We start from the raw sequence: 16756 nt of genomic DNA on the forward strand, positions 1-16756 counted from the left end.
AATGTTCGCTAGTAGTAGTAGTTCCTTAGATGTTTAAGCTTCCTACAACCGCAGACATGAAGCAGGCCGCACAACGAAAGCCAGCGCGTCGAGTCTTTTTTTGTGCTGTTTAGAAGCGACAGCAAGGGCAGTGCTTGAAGATGGTCCGAATACACCGATCCCACAGGCCGATCAGCGCATGCGCCGGTTTTCCGGAAGTTGCACCGCCGCCATCTTAGTTGTAGTCAATCGGTCAACCAGACTACAGCGACTACGCAGTGGCCGCCGCTTTTTGAATACTGCGAAGGAGCTTCGCGGACGTCTCTCCGATTTCACCAGCAAGAAAAAGTCGTCATGTGAGTATTTTCAATACCTACATTGTCTGTTAATGGCAGCAGGCGACGCGAATTTCGCTCATAAGTGCCTGCTACTCCTTCGTTTCGATGGGACTTCAGGACTGTCACCCGTTCATTACCTGTTGAGTACGGTTTTCATTCGAGTGATGTATATGTAAGCGGTTGTTCTGCGCTACTGTTTTTTTCGCATGTGCATCTCGGTGATTGCAACATTTGTTTGCTCAGTGACGTGCTGTTGGGGACAGGCTTTATATGCGGCGCCGAACCTTTCGTGTCTTATGGCACTTACGTGCACGAGTTTCGCGTTCAACATACAGCCTTTGGTAGCAATAATATTTGAAGTTCTTAATCTGGGTGGCGTTTTGATTTTAGTCCGTCGAACGGCGCGTCGCTATATTTTGAAAACTCTTGACTGTGTAGCGTTAAATAAGTGTCCCATGTTTCGCGCACGTGAATATGCATACGCGCCGCTCTCCATTAGCAGCTGTGATACGCATTCATCAGTCATTCGCACTGGTCGGTTGAGCCGCATGTAAGGATACGGAGCCAACAAGGGACGTTATCTTACGCTGATAACCAGTGCAGTCTTTTTATCGCCTTTGGTATAGTTCCGATATAAAGAAAGGGGAACGTAGTAACCATACCAAAGGCGAAAACGAACGAGACTTCGCTGGTTATCAGCGTCAGATATCGTTTATTTTATGCGTTGGCGACGGTCGTGGTGAGGGACTTTTGATGTCGAATCTCTCCCTCCCCCCCTTCCCCCAAGAAAAAAAAAGGAAGCATGGGCAATAGCTTTCGCATGCCAAGCCGCCACAGCGCCGTCACCTAATCTCGCTGGTTACGCCAGTGGCTATCAGCAGGCTGTGCTGCACGTATCAAAAGCCACGCGTTCGCGCGTTGTTAACAGTTTTGACCTCTGTATATGCAGTTACCAGAGAGCTGCAGGTTCGTGTGGTTGGAGAACGGCATCGTCTAGAAAACTGCATTCTTGCGATACAGTGATGCATTTTTAAATAATCAATATTCGTTTCATGGATTGCGTTTTTATTATGGCTTTTGCCGTGCTCCTGCGTTATTTAATTTGCAGTTATTTTTTTCCGTTGTTATAGCCTTATTTGCCATTTCTTTAACCTCATCTGTTGCTTGCGGTCTTTGTAATAGCTACTTCGCTAAGCTTTTTTCTCTTAAGAGTATTTACTGTGTGCAGTATGTGCAACAGTGAAGATTATCTCAGCACTAGTAAAGCACAGTCCCTGTCATGGGATTACTACCATGTGACTAAAGATTTGGTACTGATAAGGCCCTGAAAACAGCGCGAAAAACACGGTGTCAGGAAGTTCACAGGGCGAGCGATTTCTTCTCTGTTCTTCTCATGAGAACTACTGCTGCCTTTCAGTGTTTTTTGTGCTTGTTTGCATGATGCTATCACACCAACTAGTTTGCACGTCGTTACTACTCCTCATCGGGTACGAGCATCATGCAGTGGAGGCATATTATGTTATTAATACGTGCAGCTGGTTCATTGGCCTGGCTTCTGCGTGGCCAACGGGCACCGATTGACTGGCACTGCCCGGGGTTCTTTTATAGGAGTACGCAGCATGCAGATGTTTGTATGTTCCACCAATAGAGACATGGTAACGCCATGATAAAAATATGTAATCTAAGAAAGTGTATTGGCTTTGCAGAAAGGTTAGCTGGCTGTGTTCAGATTAAACTAACCTTCAGGCTCTGTTTTTTTTTCAGCTCCGTGTAATGTTGTGCCATGGCATCTCTATTACACAACCACAACAGTCAAGGGTGGACCTGCAAAACAAGCTCCCTGAACCCATACTTTGGAAAGGAGCACATTGTCAGGTATGCAAACTTAACTCGGCAGTCATGGTTCTCTAAAACTGATGACTGCTATTTGGGAAAAAAAGAGCATGCTGACACCCAAATGTTTCAGAAAGTGTAATTTTTCTTGAACTATTACTAGTGCCACAAAGCTCTACCCATCTTGTAGGCTCTTCTCTTTATTGAAGCGGTACGCTACAGGCTCAGTAACTTTGTTGATTGTGTGGTTTATTCCGCCGATGCAACGCAGGCGATGAGGCGTGCCGTAGTGGAGGGCTCCGTATTAATTTTGACCACCTGGGGATTTTATCGTGCGCTGGAATCTTGAAAACACGGGCGTTATTGCTTTTCGCCTCCATCAGAAATGCGGCCGCCGCGGCCGAGAATCGAACCTGCGTTCTTGCCCTCAGCAGCACAACGCCTTAGGCACTGAGCAACCGCGGCGGGTCTGAATAACTTTGTGTTTAGCTGGAAAATAACACCGTTCGTAGCTTTCTCAGCTTTTATTCAATGGCCAACAACCCTTGATTGCTGAGAAATAAATAATTAAACTGGCATTTCTCTCCACCATTCCCCTCACATTATTTCGTGATGTTTCAGACCACGTAACAACGCGCCCAGATCGAGCCGAGCCCGACTTTACTTGATCGTCCCCATCTTTTTGAAAGCTTGTTCTCGTCGGCTATTACTTTCGTCACTCCCAATCACAAATTGCTTTTTAACGCCATCTTGGTGTGGTGGCGTATGATCGAAGTCGGCTACCAAACCTCCTACCTTATTGGTGGGGCATGACAATGCCGGCGAAGTTTTCTGAGGTATGCCCAGACCATGCAAGAGAAGATGCTTAAAATACACACGGCGTGGATCAAAGAAGTTGACGGTTGTCTCGTTTCAAGTTGAGAGCGCTAATAATACCTGCTTGTGTTACTTGTTTCATATATATATATATATATATATATATATATATATATATATATATATATATATATATATATATATATGCAGTGGTGGTCTGTAGGTATGGTACGCTCTCATGTTCACCTGTATGCATGCATCTTTCGACTGCACTTGTATGCAAGTGAAACATTCAACAAGGTAGAAACCGAAACAAACAAAGCCTACTGCTTGGGCTGAGACAGCATACGTTATTGTGCTTACTAGCTGGGGTTTGTACCTTTTAAAAGGTTCCCACATACATTTATGTTACTCTAAGTTGTCCCTACCTCAGTGTTTGTTTCAAAAGAACTGTTTGACAAGCCTCACCAAACCCGTTTCACCATTTGCAATTTGTGATGCCACAAAGTGTAAAGCTGTAAAGTGTATAGGGCAGCAGTACCTTTTTTCATGTGTCTGGCATATTTGTGTTCACAGTAATCTAAAATACTGATACAGGCCAACTTGCTGTTACATAATCGGATGGGAATCAGCGGAACTTTGTCGGAAACACACAAGACCCTAAGGAAACACACGGCACACTGCTGACTATCAACTAAATTTTTACTGAAGGAAACAGGTATACACAAAGTTAAGCCGGAAGGGCATTGAAAAGGGAATCACGGATGCCTGCGGAGAAACTCTTTTTCATTGTTCAATAAGGCCACATGTGGCACGCAAACGCAGTGTTCTCCAGCTTCATCTATCGCCAAGGCTTCGATCATTTTACGTCCGGGCTTGTTTTTCTTTTTCCTGATAACAACAAGCTCCTGTAGGTTTGCTTTACACGTGCAGTCTCGAACGTGAAGGACGAGGTGGCCGGATGGAGTTGTTTGAAGGGATGCAGCATGCTCTCGGGCCCTGTCGTTCAAGCAGCGGCCAGTTCGGCCAATGTAAACGGACCCGCAGTTGAGGGGTATTTTGAACACTACATTTTTGCAGCACTGAGTGTATCTGGTCCGACATAATTCGCAAATGGGTCTCTGCAGTTTTGCCGTACGTACACGGGTTCTCCCATGGCCTGAAAAAAAGTGGGGACAAAACATGGTTTCAGGGTTTTGTTTTCCGCTTCCAACAAATCATACGGCATGTGCCGTCAAGTAAACAGTTATGCGAAGGGACCCATTTGCGATAAAAAAAAATATCGGACCAGATTTACCCAGTAATGCAAAAATGAAGTGTACAAAATACCCCTTAACTGCGGGTCCGTTTACATCTGCCGCTGCTTGAATGACAGGGCCCAAGAGCAGTTGCATCCCTTCAAACAACTCCGTCCAGCCACCTCGCCCTTCACGTTCGAGACTGCACATGCAAAGCAAACCTCCAGGAGATAGCTGTTATCGGGAAAAAATAAAAACAAGCTCGGACGTTAAATGATCGAAGCCTTGGCGATAGAATAAGCTGGAGAACACTGCGTCAGCGTGCTATCTGTGGCCTTATCGAACAATGAAAAAGGGTTTCTATGCAGGCATCCGCGATTCCCTTTTCAATGACCTTCCGTCTTAACTTTTTGTATATGTGTGTTTCCTTCAGTAAAAATTCAGTTGATAATCAACAGTGTGCCGTGTGTTTCCTCAGGGTCTTGTGTATTTTCGACAAAGTTCCACTGATTCCCATCCGAATATGTACCAACTAGCGTAGCTTCGAGCCATTTTGCTGTTACAATTTGAGGTCACTTTAGAATGAAGTTTTTTACATATCTGATTGCAGTAGACAGTCTTCTTAAATTTAGTTTTAGTTCTATATCTTCAGAACTTGCACAATGGACAAAAAAACTGGGAGTGTGCAAATTTGTGTAAGGAATGAAAAGGTGCCAACTGTTCTAGCCAAGTGCAATTACAAAAATTTCTTCAGCTGTTCCTGCAGGCCTGAAAGTGGGATTATTTTTATTATGCAACAGTTAACTAGAGGGTGGAATGTGTAAATATATATTCTGGAAGGAAAAAGTCCTGCAAAGCATGTAATTGTGAATGTTTATTCTTCATGCAGGTACACTGAAAGTAAAGGCGCTAGAAAACATCGAGATGCTGGCCTGCGGCTTTTCACATCAGGCCACCTGCAAAAGTTGGTGTTTTCAACTGAAGACACCGCAGAGACCGTGGTGAAGGCACAAGTTCTGGCATCTATGGCAACACGGGCAGTGTACAGTGTTGGGGTGAAGTTGCTTAAGTGTGATGGGGAGCTTGTCAGTGGCAGCTGCTCATGTGTTGCTGGGAAAGGTGGTGTCTGCAAACATGTTTGCTGTGTTTTGTACGGGCTGATGCACATTGCGCAACATGATCTCGCTGAAGTACCAGATGCCATTGCATGCACTGAAGGTGAACGGCAGTGGTACAACCCACGGGATCCAAAAAAAGTAACTGAGCAATTTCAACAGATTGTATTCTCCAAGGACACCACTGAAAGAATTAGTGATTCACCAAGGCTTCACAAAAAACGAGCAGCCTACTCATGCTTGAGAACACAAGACTCGAATCTCTCAACACTGAGCCTCATAAACTTGCAAGGCAACTTCAAAGAATGTGGGCTAGATTGCTTCGCAGACGTACTTGAAGCAAATGACTTTCTTCCCGAAAAACAAAGAAAAGTTGAGAGCCCCGGTACCGAAGATGTGGCTGGACTACCTGTAAGGTGGCTGGAGCGAGCCAAACAGGGGAATGCTCAGCTGTCATACACAGACGAAGAAGTTACAGCCGTAGAGGCAGCCACACGACTGCAAAGTGCTGGCCTCCTTTGGCATACGTATAGGGAGGGTCTGATCACTGCATCTGTAGCGCATAGAGTTTACACGTGGGTCAGGACGTGCCAAACCAAAATGGGGCCGCATGATCCCCGACGTCTCATCACGGCAGTGGTTGGGAAAAAGAAAGGCAGGGCAACATTTGCCATGAAGCGGGGCCTGCTGTGTGAGCCTGAAACCAGGAAAGCATTTCAGGACAAAACGACAGCCACATGGAGCTTGAGGTGACTGAAACTGGCCTCTTCCTCTCTCGTCATCACACTTTTCTAGGTGCAAGCCCAGATGGGCTTGTGAAGTGTAAACGTTGTGCGCCAAGGCTGCTTGAGATCAAAGTGCCCCTAAAAATTGAAGATTTTGCCAAAAGGCAGTTGCATGCTGGGGAACTAAAAAAAAGCAGTGGCTATTACACTCAGGTGCAAGTGCAGATGGGTGTGACTGGTCTGAACACCTGCGTGCTGTTTGTTTACAGCAAGGAAGAGTGCCGACAAATCTCCGTGCCATTTGACCAGAGTTTCTTTACGGAATTCATAGAACGTTGCAAATTTTTTACTTCCAGATACTTGCTTCCCTACATTTCCAGTAACTGGTAAAGTAAAGCTAGAAATTGTTTTCACGCTTGTGCATGTGTTCTGTCATCCCATAAATACTTGAAGCCAGTAGTAGTAGTCCACCAGACTTTTGCTTCTGTGCTTGTAAATTACCTTTTCTGCAACGAAGATGTTTATGTATGAGGTTTGTGCATTTTTGTTCTGCGTTAACAAGAACAGTCTACCCTTTTTCTTTGTACACCATTCACGTGCATAACTTGTCCACGCTGGAGAAAAATAGTACAAATGAGCACGAGGCCCTCCAGTGTGAAGCGTGTGTGCTTCACGCTAAGTTTGCGGAGGCATAGGCTTGCTTATTTATGCCACGAAGCACACGAAACTGCACTGTTGGCGTTATTGTTGCTACTAATATTCATAGCAATGGCTTCCGTGCTACTGTAAGGGCTGGCCTTGCTCCAAAACAGCAACTTATGTGGAATTGTAAAACAATTCTTGGGGCACCTGAGCTTGCTTAAGTACTGTGGAGGTAAAAAGCCTGGTGATACTTATTAACTGCTTCTTTACTGATACAGAGTATTTGTGTTATTTGTGTCTGTCTTCATTCCCGCTTCTTTGTATTCAATGTAATGTTACATTGACGGGCTCTTTTGCTGCTGCATTGTCTGTACTTCTCTTTTCACCTTCATTTTGAATTCATTGAAGGTGAATTAAACAAGCAGACTGGTAACACATGCCACAGCTTTCCATGAATCAGTGTTTTGTGGGACAGCGAGGCACCTGTTCACATGCCATCATGTTCCCGTGTCACATGGCATGAGCTATTCGAACTTTTATCCCACCACTGCTAATGTGTAGGTCTGCGCTATGATGTGTTGTGACCTGTTTTTTTATGGCCCTACTTTTTACCCACCACTGCTAGTGTGTAGGCCTGTACTATCATGTGCCTTCTGACCTGTTCTTTTTTGTTTTCCTGAAGGCCCTACACAGTTTACGGGAAGCACGCAAACTATGTCAAATAAACCACTGTACTGGAGCACTATGTGGAAAATATTTTTAGACAACTGGTTCTTGCGAAACAGGCGGCTGCAGGCTTCATGAAATTTACTCAAGCACTGTGTAACGCCGTTTCTCCGCAGCTCCATTATCCTCCTGCAGCTGGTTTCTTTGCAGGAAATGATACACTCAACATAGCTTCAGGTTATCAATGAATGCTGTCACACCTGACAAGGCTAGGTCAGCCTGTTAATTAACCTTTCATGTTTATGTTAAACCACAGCAGACTGGATGGCTGGACACAATGCAGCCACGATCACGAGCTTTTACCCTATCGAAATAAATGTATGTACCCATTCATTAACACCGCCAGGCATGGGTTCACTTCGATTTTAATGGCAAGCATCAAAACATGCCGCTGTTTGAAATGGTGACATAGAGATGAAGAGAGTATGGCTAATGCATAATACACATTCATGACAGTACAGGTAGCAATGTGTTATGACAACAAAAAAGGGGGGTCAATACAGACAACACATCTTTTCATTCAAGTAGACGTAGTGCTCATGAAATGTAGAGAATAAGGGAATGGCCAAGCAAACAAAGCAAATAAACTTGAATACAAAACCTAGACAGGGGCATTTCTTATGATGCTTGAATGTGCACGGGAAGGAGACGGCCCTTCGTACGTGCCCTCCTGAAGGGAGTGGGTTGCTCCTTGTTTTGGGCTAAGGTGAATAAAAAGGTTGGAGGGACGGTGAGCACTTCCTAGAATAGGCACAAAGGCCTTTGTCCTTCCCATTTCTGGCTGTGCTGCATGGCCAAAAAGTAGTCAAATGTAGTGCAAGCGAACTGGCGCAGCCTATCAGCAGACATGCAGACTTCATTCACACCTGCTCATAGCAATGGTTCACCCACAAAGTTTGTCAAGCGTGCGCAAACATGCCACACCTTGTTCAGTTGTCCAGACATGCTGTTTGGAAACACCTGTGAGAGTATTCTGTAGGTCTTTATCCTCCGAATAACCCTTTCCACATGTATGCGCACACTTGCAATGAGCCTTGTCTCAGTTTCATCTGCTTCCGACAGTTGAGGCCGTCCTTCCATGAATGGCGGAATGTTCAAGTGCAGTGAAAGTTCCTTGCACTCTTCTTCGATGGTGAACCCCCTATCAGCCATCAAACTTCGCCCTGGTGAGAACTTTTCCAACACACCGGAAGCCTTTGTTAGGGCCTTGTCAGACAGCCTCCCAGGAGCAAGATCGGACACGAACATGACAAAGCCGTTCGGGCTGCACACAACTAACCCTTTTGCAGTATTGTGCTTTTTGTACGAGGAATAGGTCTCACTCTGCACACGGAATGACGAGGGGGTTTCGATGAAAATTTCGGTGCAGTCGAGGATGCCGTCAACAGTGGTGTAGCCCTTGTCAATGAAAGCTTGTGGCCTGTACTTGTCGCACAGGTGGGGAGGCATCCAAGTTGGGACCTGAAAAAAAGAAGGAAAACTGGGTTTTCATATTTTTTACATTAATACCATCAGTGGCTTAGGAACGGGCAGGGGGAGTGGTCTTAGAGTGGTAGATCTATGCGAAGGATCTAAGACTACATTCTCAACGCACATGAATCTCCCCATTGCTCTTAATGTACGATTTAAAAAGTCACCTTCTCCACCTTTGATGTTTGCCGCGAGTACTGGCATTGCTCTGCAGTAGAGACCGCAAGATGAGCCATCACAGCTTGTAACACTGTCAAATGAATCTACCAATGCCCTAAAAATTAGCAAAAAAAAAACACCGGCACAGGAGAAGCATGCTGGGATAAGCATGCTCTCAACAAAAACTTTTTTGGAAGCATCGTTACATATAAATAAAATCATTTACTGCATTGGGCATGTGCTGTAAGACCCAGAAGGTTCATCGATTGATTTATTATGAGTTATAATGCACAGGCACTACATAGGTTATAAGGTGCACTGTAGTGGAGGGCTCCAGTTTGATTTATTATGAGTTATAATGCACAGGCACTACATAGGTTATAAGGTGCACTGTAGTGGAGGGCTCCAGTTTGATTTATTATGAGTTATAATGCACAGGCACTACATAGGTTATAAGGTGCACTGTAGTGGAGGGCTCCAGTTTAATTTGACCACCTGGGAACCTTTACCGTGGACCTAAATCTCGAACACGCGAGCATTTTCGCTTTTCGCCTGCGTAAGAAAAGCGGAAGCCACGGCCGGGAATCGAACCCGCATCCTTGGGCTTAGCAGCACAACGCCTCGGGCACTGAGCCACGTAGCAAGCCACAGAATAAAAAAAGTGAAATGAGTACATTTAAGGTGAGGCGACATGTGACATTGCTTCCAATAATTTTTAGCTGATAGTGAGTGCTTGTCTTTTGCGCTCTGGTTTTTACAAGCGTGCACCAACTTGCCTAACGATTCGTTTTACTGAAATCTACTTTAATTCAATCGATCGTCTTAGAATGCAAACACAAGGTGTTCAAGCTGAGCGATCTTGCAGTAAGCGTAAAAAAGCATGCCTTGGGGAATTAAATTACCTGTACGTTCTTAGCAGGTATCTTGACAGACAGAAAGGCAGTAGTGGGGGTCAATATTTCTGGCCATGAGGGAGGGCTGACAAACACCCCTTGAAATAGAACCCTGGCTACGCGACTGATCAGTGTACAGTTGGCCTTTTATACCTAAACTTCCAGCCCCCTTTCTCCCTTCCCATAAATGTTGCAATTTGTCGCGGCCATCACAGAGACCACAAACAAAAGGCAATGGAAAAAGATAACTGGTGCTGACATACCTGGCGAAGCCTGTTGTCCAAAAAATCCAGCCATGTTACCCAGATCCTCGAAACGGTTGACGTAGAAACGCCAAACCTGTACGAAAAACAAATTTGCAAAAAATGCACATCAGTAATTTTCCGCAGCACAAACAAAAGAACCTACAGTTGCCGTGAAGATGTCATTGCAGAAGATGCTTAAACGGTACTGAATTCCCTTTGTTTAAGCATCTTGTTACTTCCAGTCATTTTAATTATAAACAACAAGTGAAAAAGTGCTGCATACCATTGCTGATATTTTGATGAACGTGCGAATACACAGCATGCTGCATTCAGTGCACAAAGTAACTAACAAAACCAGCTAGGCTCGGCAGGAACACTGAAATTTTGGCTTAAACTGTTGAATTTCTCAGTGAATGAAAGTTCGTTTGCTCCCGGACGAGCGCTAAGGGTAAAATACCAAATCTTTTGAATAAAACAAACTGGTATTTTGTCTTCATGGCTTCTTTAGGGCTGATTGGGTACTGTTTGTTTCCCTCACAGTATATTCATAAATAACATTATACACAGAATGCCCTCGTAAATGTATTGGCATGGTAACAGTTTCATTAGTCACTCCACTTGGACCTTATGCAAAGGCAAAAATGAGTACTGATGCAAAAAAAAACACACTTGAACGTTGGCAGCGTACCTGTACGCAAGGTCAAGGCCGTCAAGGCCCAGCCGTAGCCTCATCAGGACGAGCACAAGCTGTGTCTTCAAAGGCAGGATGAAGTTCCGGTCCTCGTTCTCCGTTTCCTTCATCTGCCAGAACCGCAGCTTTTTCGCATCTGGTTCAAGTAGGGACCAAAAACTGTCGAAGCACTTTCTGGATGTAAAGCCAGTGTAGTACCGCAGCTTCTTTTCATCTTCTACAAGGGCTTCATACGTGATGTCAATCTTTTGTGTAGCTTCAGCCTTGCACCTCTTGACTTTCTTCTGCATACAGGATAGCTCAAGCCGCAACCACCTATTCTTCTGCTGAAGGCGGTCACATAGCTTTTTTGCTTCAGCGTGGTCCTGTTGAGAGCGTTTTAGCTGGCGGTTCAGCTCTTCAACATGCGCGTAAGCAGCTTCAGCTTTTTCTGCTAGCTCAGTTATTGTATCATTTTGGTCAGCAACTTTCTTAGCAAGCTGGTCATAGCTTGACTCTTGGCTGCAGTAGGCATGGTCCATGAGTAGAGTGCTTTGCTGTGCGGTGTCCTCACTGTCGCTGCTGCTACTAGTGATGGCAGAGCCTGAGACTTCTGGGTCGTGCTGGGGTGCCACAGGTGGACTGTTGGGAAGTTCCGGCTGTCAGGGGAAAATGAAAAAAAGACAGCCATGTGTTTCAGTGACTTTTACAACACAGTGTGCAGCTGCAGGTGAGATTTCGTATACTGCATTTTATATACCTTCACACGAGTTTAAGTTTACTCGTCATCATAGCTTTTTTTACGCAGTAGCACAACCCTTAAATAGCCATTGCCTGCATTAAGCCATAACAAAATATTCAGTGGTGCATATGCAACAACGTAATGCTATTTCTCTGCGTTGCTTGCGCTCAAATTACCTGTGTCCTTATCAGTGGTCGCCTCCTTTCCACCTTTTGCGGTCTCAGCGGGAAGATTGTGGGCACTCTGTGCATGTAAGTCTTTTTTCCTCCTTCGAAGTGGGCACCGCATACTCAGTGTCCCGTGGTAGGGGTAAACTTGGAGAACCTGAGCACAAAAAGTTCCAGCATTATTGCGTACCTATGACACAATGAACATCACCTACTGCGTTTTCAGGTTCCTTTTAAATGTCCAGTCTGCATGCTACCACTGCGAGACAACACTATCACTTCCTCTTGATTAACGTACAAAAAGTTCCATATCAGTCAAGGGCAAATGACAAATGGAATTTTAATTTTCAGCCTTACTCGACACCGCCACACACACGTAAATTATACAGCTGTTTGTGCCACTCATCTGCATAGGTGCAGCAAAATCGACCGCGTGCATGCGCCAGATAACTATTTTGCGGAAAGGAAGAGATTACAGAGGCACCGTTTGCTTCGAGGGTGATCCGCGAAAGCTAATCGCCCTTTGGCACTACGAGTTCTGGCTAAGTTGTTACAAGCGTGCCGTGAAGTACGTTACGTCGTTTCTAAAAAGTAAGGTCTCGAGGTACGGTAGAACTATTACGAGAGCCTCGCCTTGCCTTCCCCTTATGCCTGCATGCTTGCCACTTGCGTTGTAAAAAAAAAAAAACGCAAGCCACGTACGCGGTGCTGCACTTGCGCAACATGGAAAACTAAAAGACCTCAGCACTACAACTCGTAATAGAGAGTTTTAGCATATCGTTACTGTGTTTACGTTGCCGTTTACCGTGTTTGCGGGAGTAGACTGCGCAGCGCCAGAGTTACCGCGAACGGTAACTTACCGGCACAGGCTTCACCGTCGCCAGCGCTTCCGGTAACACGGTAAACGGTAACGCAGACACGGTAACGATATGCTAAAACTGCCTAATAGAGAGGTTTAGCATATCGTTACCGTGTTTCGTAGGCAGTTTTAGCATATCGTTACGGTGTTTGCGTTACCGTTTCCCGCGTTTTTGGAAGCGCTGGCGACGGTGAAGCCTGTGCCGGTAAGTTACCGTCGCGGTAACCCTCGCGCTGCGCAGTCTACTCCCGCAAACACGGTAACGATATGCTAAAACTAGTACGCAGCGATAAAAAAAACGCTAAAATAAGGAAGATGCGCTAAAACATGACCGGCATGCACAACCGCGAGCAGCGGCTGAGCTATCCGGTAAGAGTATACGCAGGCAGAGTGAGCAAAGATCATATTCTTTGGTATGCTAAGCTTCATGATTACACATTCAGATAAAAGAAACCACCGCAATACGCTTATTTAGTTTCAAAGCGCCACCATACATTTAATAAGATGTCTTACCTGCCGCCCCGTCCAGCCCTGTTGATACGCTGAATCCACGTCTCCCGAAGCTTTAGCTCTTTAGGAAAGACGTAGAAACTCAAGCCTTTATCCCTTGTGCTGTTGTTGTAGCATCCAGGAACACAGCACGTAAATCCTCCCATCGTAAGACGGCTCCACACGACCGAAAAATCTCTCGAAAAGGGCACGCTCAGGCACTCTGGCTGGCTGGTGCGCACGGACGACTACAAGTACCGGCATGCACCGCGGCTGCCGCGGCAGCGGTGGCGTCGCGAAACTGGCCTGTGGGATCGGTCTATTCATGCGCCGAGTTCGCAAAGACGTTATAGATGATGGGGCCAATCAGTACCGAATCTGTTTCGCCCGTTTCATTTCAGGTGGGGACTGGGCATCGAAGCTTTCACCTCACACCTCGTCACGTGCTCTAAAGTAGTTGTTCCTGCGCCTGTCGAGCCGTTGGAAAGGCGGGGATAACGCGGTCCGCTTCGCGCTATTTGGGTGTCATCCACGCGCGCTGTCGTCCTTATTCCTTGCGCTTCTTTCAAACGGCCACGGCTCGAGTCAGGAAATTTTCTCCCCTCAAGGCTGTGACGATATTTCATGTGGTGGTGGCGTGAGACGAGGCGCTGGTTTTACCGTGCCACTCCTCCAGCGGTAGTGTTTTGATGCGTTGAACGCATTACCATCCCCACCTAAGTCGCCAACGATGGTGAGCGATTCCACGCAGGTTCTGGGTAGGAACGATCGCAAGGTATGCACGTGATAAAATTTAGTACGGTGGCGACGAGAAAGTTTTCACCGATAATTTTTAAGTGCTTTGTTTCGGTGCAGACAAAGCGAAAATGATAAAGGGAATCAGATTACACAACACGCTTTGACTACTTAAAAACAGCTGAGGCACAAGTGCTAAACAATAGTGCTGCAGTCTTACACTTCATGCCTCTTCGTCGTTGCGCTGTTCTTGAGTACTGAAATTATGTACCCACAGTCAAGATTTAGTGCGTTGTCACGGAACACGTTTCGGTGTTAGAGAACTGTCGAAGGCGACAAATGAGTTGGATGTCAGCAATTACAAGCGGCATTGCATGTATTCACGTTCACGTCAATACGCTCGATGTAGGCCACGTTGAGACTGGGTGCCCAGTCGGGTTCGCTTCATGCATAAACTACCCCGGCTGCCTTAACACGTAATGTTTCAAGCATGTGACGAGGTCTCAGGTGAAAGCTTCGTAACCCATCATCCCCGCCTGAAATGAAATGGGCGCAACAGATTCGGCACTGATTACCCCATCCTCAATATAACTTCTTCGCGAAGAGCGTCTTCAAGCATTGCCCTTACCATCGCTTCGAAACAGAAAAAAAACGATGCGCTAGTTTTGTTTGCTTGCTTTCTCGAAGGAAGCACTTGATTGAAGATTTTGCAGCGTAAGCTACACTGGTCGAGGTTGAGCAGTTTCGCGTGTGCAGTGAAGGGCCGTTCTGCGCAAGCGCGAGGGGCATTGGCTTGGCTTGGCTTGGCTTGGCTTAGATTTTATTGGGATTGGATTGGATTGGAGTAAAGTGGATTCTGTTCGATTGTGTTGCGTCACAGCCGCGGCAGACGCACTGGCGCCGGCGCGTGCCTAGGTGTGCGCCTCAATTGCGCCGTAGCCAAATCTGACGCTGCGCCGAGCCGCTTGATAGCCGTTTCGTGTGGCTCGTAAGAGCCGTGCTCAGCATGCGCGAAAAGCAGTGACTGGATTGGACTGGGTTGCACTGGATTCCTGAACATTAGCTCACGCTCCTGGCATAGCCGAGCTAAGCCTCTACTAATTATTCGAACGCCATGGCATTCCAACTACTTCCTTGTCAAGGCCACGTGACATGGCTTCACTACCACAAACGTACGAGGTGAGCATCCACTACGGCGCGCCTCATCGCCTGCGTTGCGTCGGCGCGTTAAACACTACAATCAATCAATAAATCGAACGAATTGACACGAGAGGAGGCCTTTGCCTTCCCGCATTACTCGCACCAAACGGTGATTCCCAGTGGAGGGTTTACGCCTATTTTCTCTTTACAATGCCATGGTTTTTCTACGGTTACTTTAATCTGAAGCTTTTAAACATTTCTATTTCCACACGGAAAGGTCATGGGCTACTTTTCCTATGCCGTCCTGGGCGTGTTTGACTACTTACTTTTCTCTGCGTGCATGTGCGGGGGGGGGGAATCTTGTGTACCGGAGCATCAGTATTATTTCGCTATGTAGATGTGTGTTCATCTGTAGTCAGAGGCTATTTTGTTACTTGTTACTTTGAAATGTTCAGCATACTAAATTTCTTTAGGTATACACCACAGATGTGCATGTGTGTTTCCTGCAGCCTTTAGTAATCATAAACGGCCAGTCTCAATTTTGCATTGTACCGTTGAGGCTTCTGTGTTGGTCATATATTTCGAATGCTGGTGTAGACGCCCTGGGTTCCTCATAGAGATGCAGCGTCTACGATTGCAACGTCTGCCATTATTAGTGAAGTTAAACCACAATAGTTGGAATCAAGTGACGTGTAAAAAGTAAAGGACAGATACAAAAAAATAGGCAACTTTTGTGGGACAGCCAAATCCAATCCCGCTCTTCTGGTTTTTGAGAGTTTGTACCAAGAAATGACTGTTATCTTGTTCGGCACACGATGTATATCTGTGGACGGTTATGCACACAATGATTTGGATTGATTGTAGGGTTTTAACGCGCCGACGCAACGCAGGCGATGAGGCGCGCCGTAGTGGAGGGCTCCGGATTAATTTTGACCACCTGGGGATCTTTAACGTCGCCGAAATCTCGTACACACGGGCGTTTTTGCTTTTCACCTCCATCAGAAAAGCGGGCGCCGCGGCCGGGAATTGAACCCGCGACCTCGTGCTCTGTAGCGCAACGCCTTAGCCACTGAGCCACCGCGGCGGGTATGCACACAATGTAAATGTGAACAGGAACTCTTACGGGGTAAACATGAGGAAGAACCAAATACACCAAACAGGGGCATTTATTAAAAGCGGTACAAAAGTATCTAAGTCTAGCCGTATTTGAAGTGGATTTGCATGCATTTGAAGTGTAACCCAGTGACGCTTGCAGGTGAGTAGCAATTTTAGTTCTACGAATAAAAAAATCGGCGAAGTTACCTCTCTTATACAAAAGAGCGATGAAGACAAAACACTAGTTTGGTTCACTCAAAAGATGACCTCAATAGAATCATATGGACACCACTTTTAACGCGCACTTCGCTCAAGTAAGCTACAGAATTAGGAAAAAATGGAAAGGCCATGCGACCCACACGATCATTTCCCCCAACAGAACCTATGATGTCATTCCAGCCAGCTCTGCGATCGGCGGAGGCCGGCAAAAGCAAACGCAAATTAGGCAGAGCTTATAAGCTTCCCGAACGGGCTATTTGCGCTTAAATTTTGGGCACATTCTTTTTAAAGCAGTAAGAATGGTGGCACCGAAAGTGGAAGTAGGAACACGTAAACACAGAAGTACCGATGCGTACTACTGTTGGTACTGCGCGTACTATGCTTGGTTTAGCTGCACAGCACTGCGGGGCTGACTTTGGGGTAGCTTTACACGACAATTTCTGATTGATAAAAAAAAACGG

At 46.0% G+C, this 16756-nt stretch overlaps 1 protein-coding gene and 1 pseudogene across 2 annotated transcripts; one reads left to right on the forward strand and one right to left on the reverse strand.

Annotated features, from left to right (window-relative positions):
- The first annotated feature begins 2058 nt into the window (after positions 1-2058).
- Positions 2059-7431, forward strand: LOC144148879 (uncharacterized; annotated as a pseudogene). The gene is made up of 2 exons (XR_013318092.1): positions 2059-2192; positions 5094-7431. The product of XR_013318092.1 is annotated as an uncharacterized LOC144148879 (transcript).
- A 329-nt stretch (positions 7432-7760) lies between these two features.
- Positions 7761-11182, reverse strand: LOC144148880 (uncharacterized). Its single transcript, XM_077680399.1, has 3 exons — positions 10868-11182; positions 10198-10273; positions 7761-8873 (listed from the first exon to the last, which is right to left on the reverse strand). Exons 1-3 carry the CDS (start codon positions 11158-11160, stop codon positions 8283-8285), a joined length of 960 nt encoding a protein of 319 aa, XP_077536525.1. The 5' UTR covers positions 11161-11182; the 3' UTR covers positions 7761-8282.
- Between the last annotated feature and the right edge of the window lie 5574 nt (positions 11183-16756).

This window comes from Haemaphysalis longicornis, unplaced genomic scaffold (assembly GCF_048455015.1).
Source record: "Haemaphysalis longicornis isolate Haplotype H1 unplaced genomic scaffold, Haemaphysalis longicornis Haplotype H1 scaffold_8, whole genome shotgun sequence".
Taxonomy (NCBI): Eukaryota; Metazoa; Arthropoda; class Arachnida; order Ixodida; family Ixodidae; genus Haemaphysalis; species Haemaphysalis longicornis.

Coding starts and splice junctions, on each gene's coding strand:
- LOC144148880 (XM_077680399.1), bottom strand. CDS start 11,160: ATGCAGAAGAAAGTCAAGAGGTGCAAGGCTGAAGCTACACAAAAGATT. Junction 10,274..10,867: donor GGCCTTGACCTTGCGTACAG/GTACGCTGCCAA, acceptor TTTTTCGTACAG/GTTTGGCGTTTCTACGTCAA. Junction 8,874..10,197: donor TGGACAACAGGCTTCGCCAG/GTATGTCAGCAC, acceptor TCTTTTTTTCAG/GTCCCAACTTGGATGCCTCC.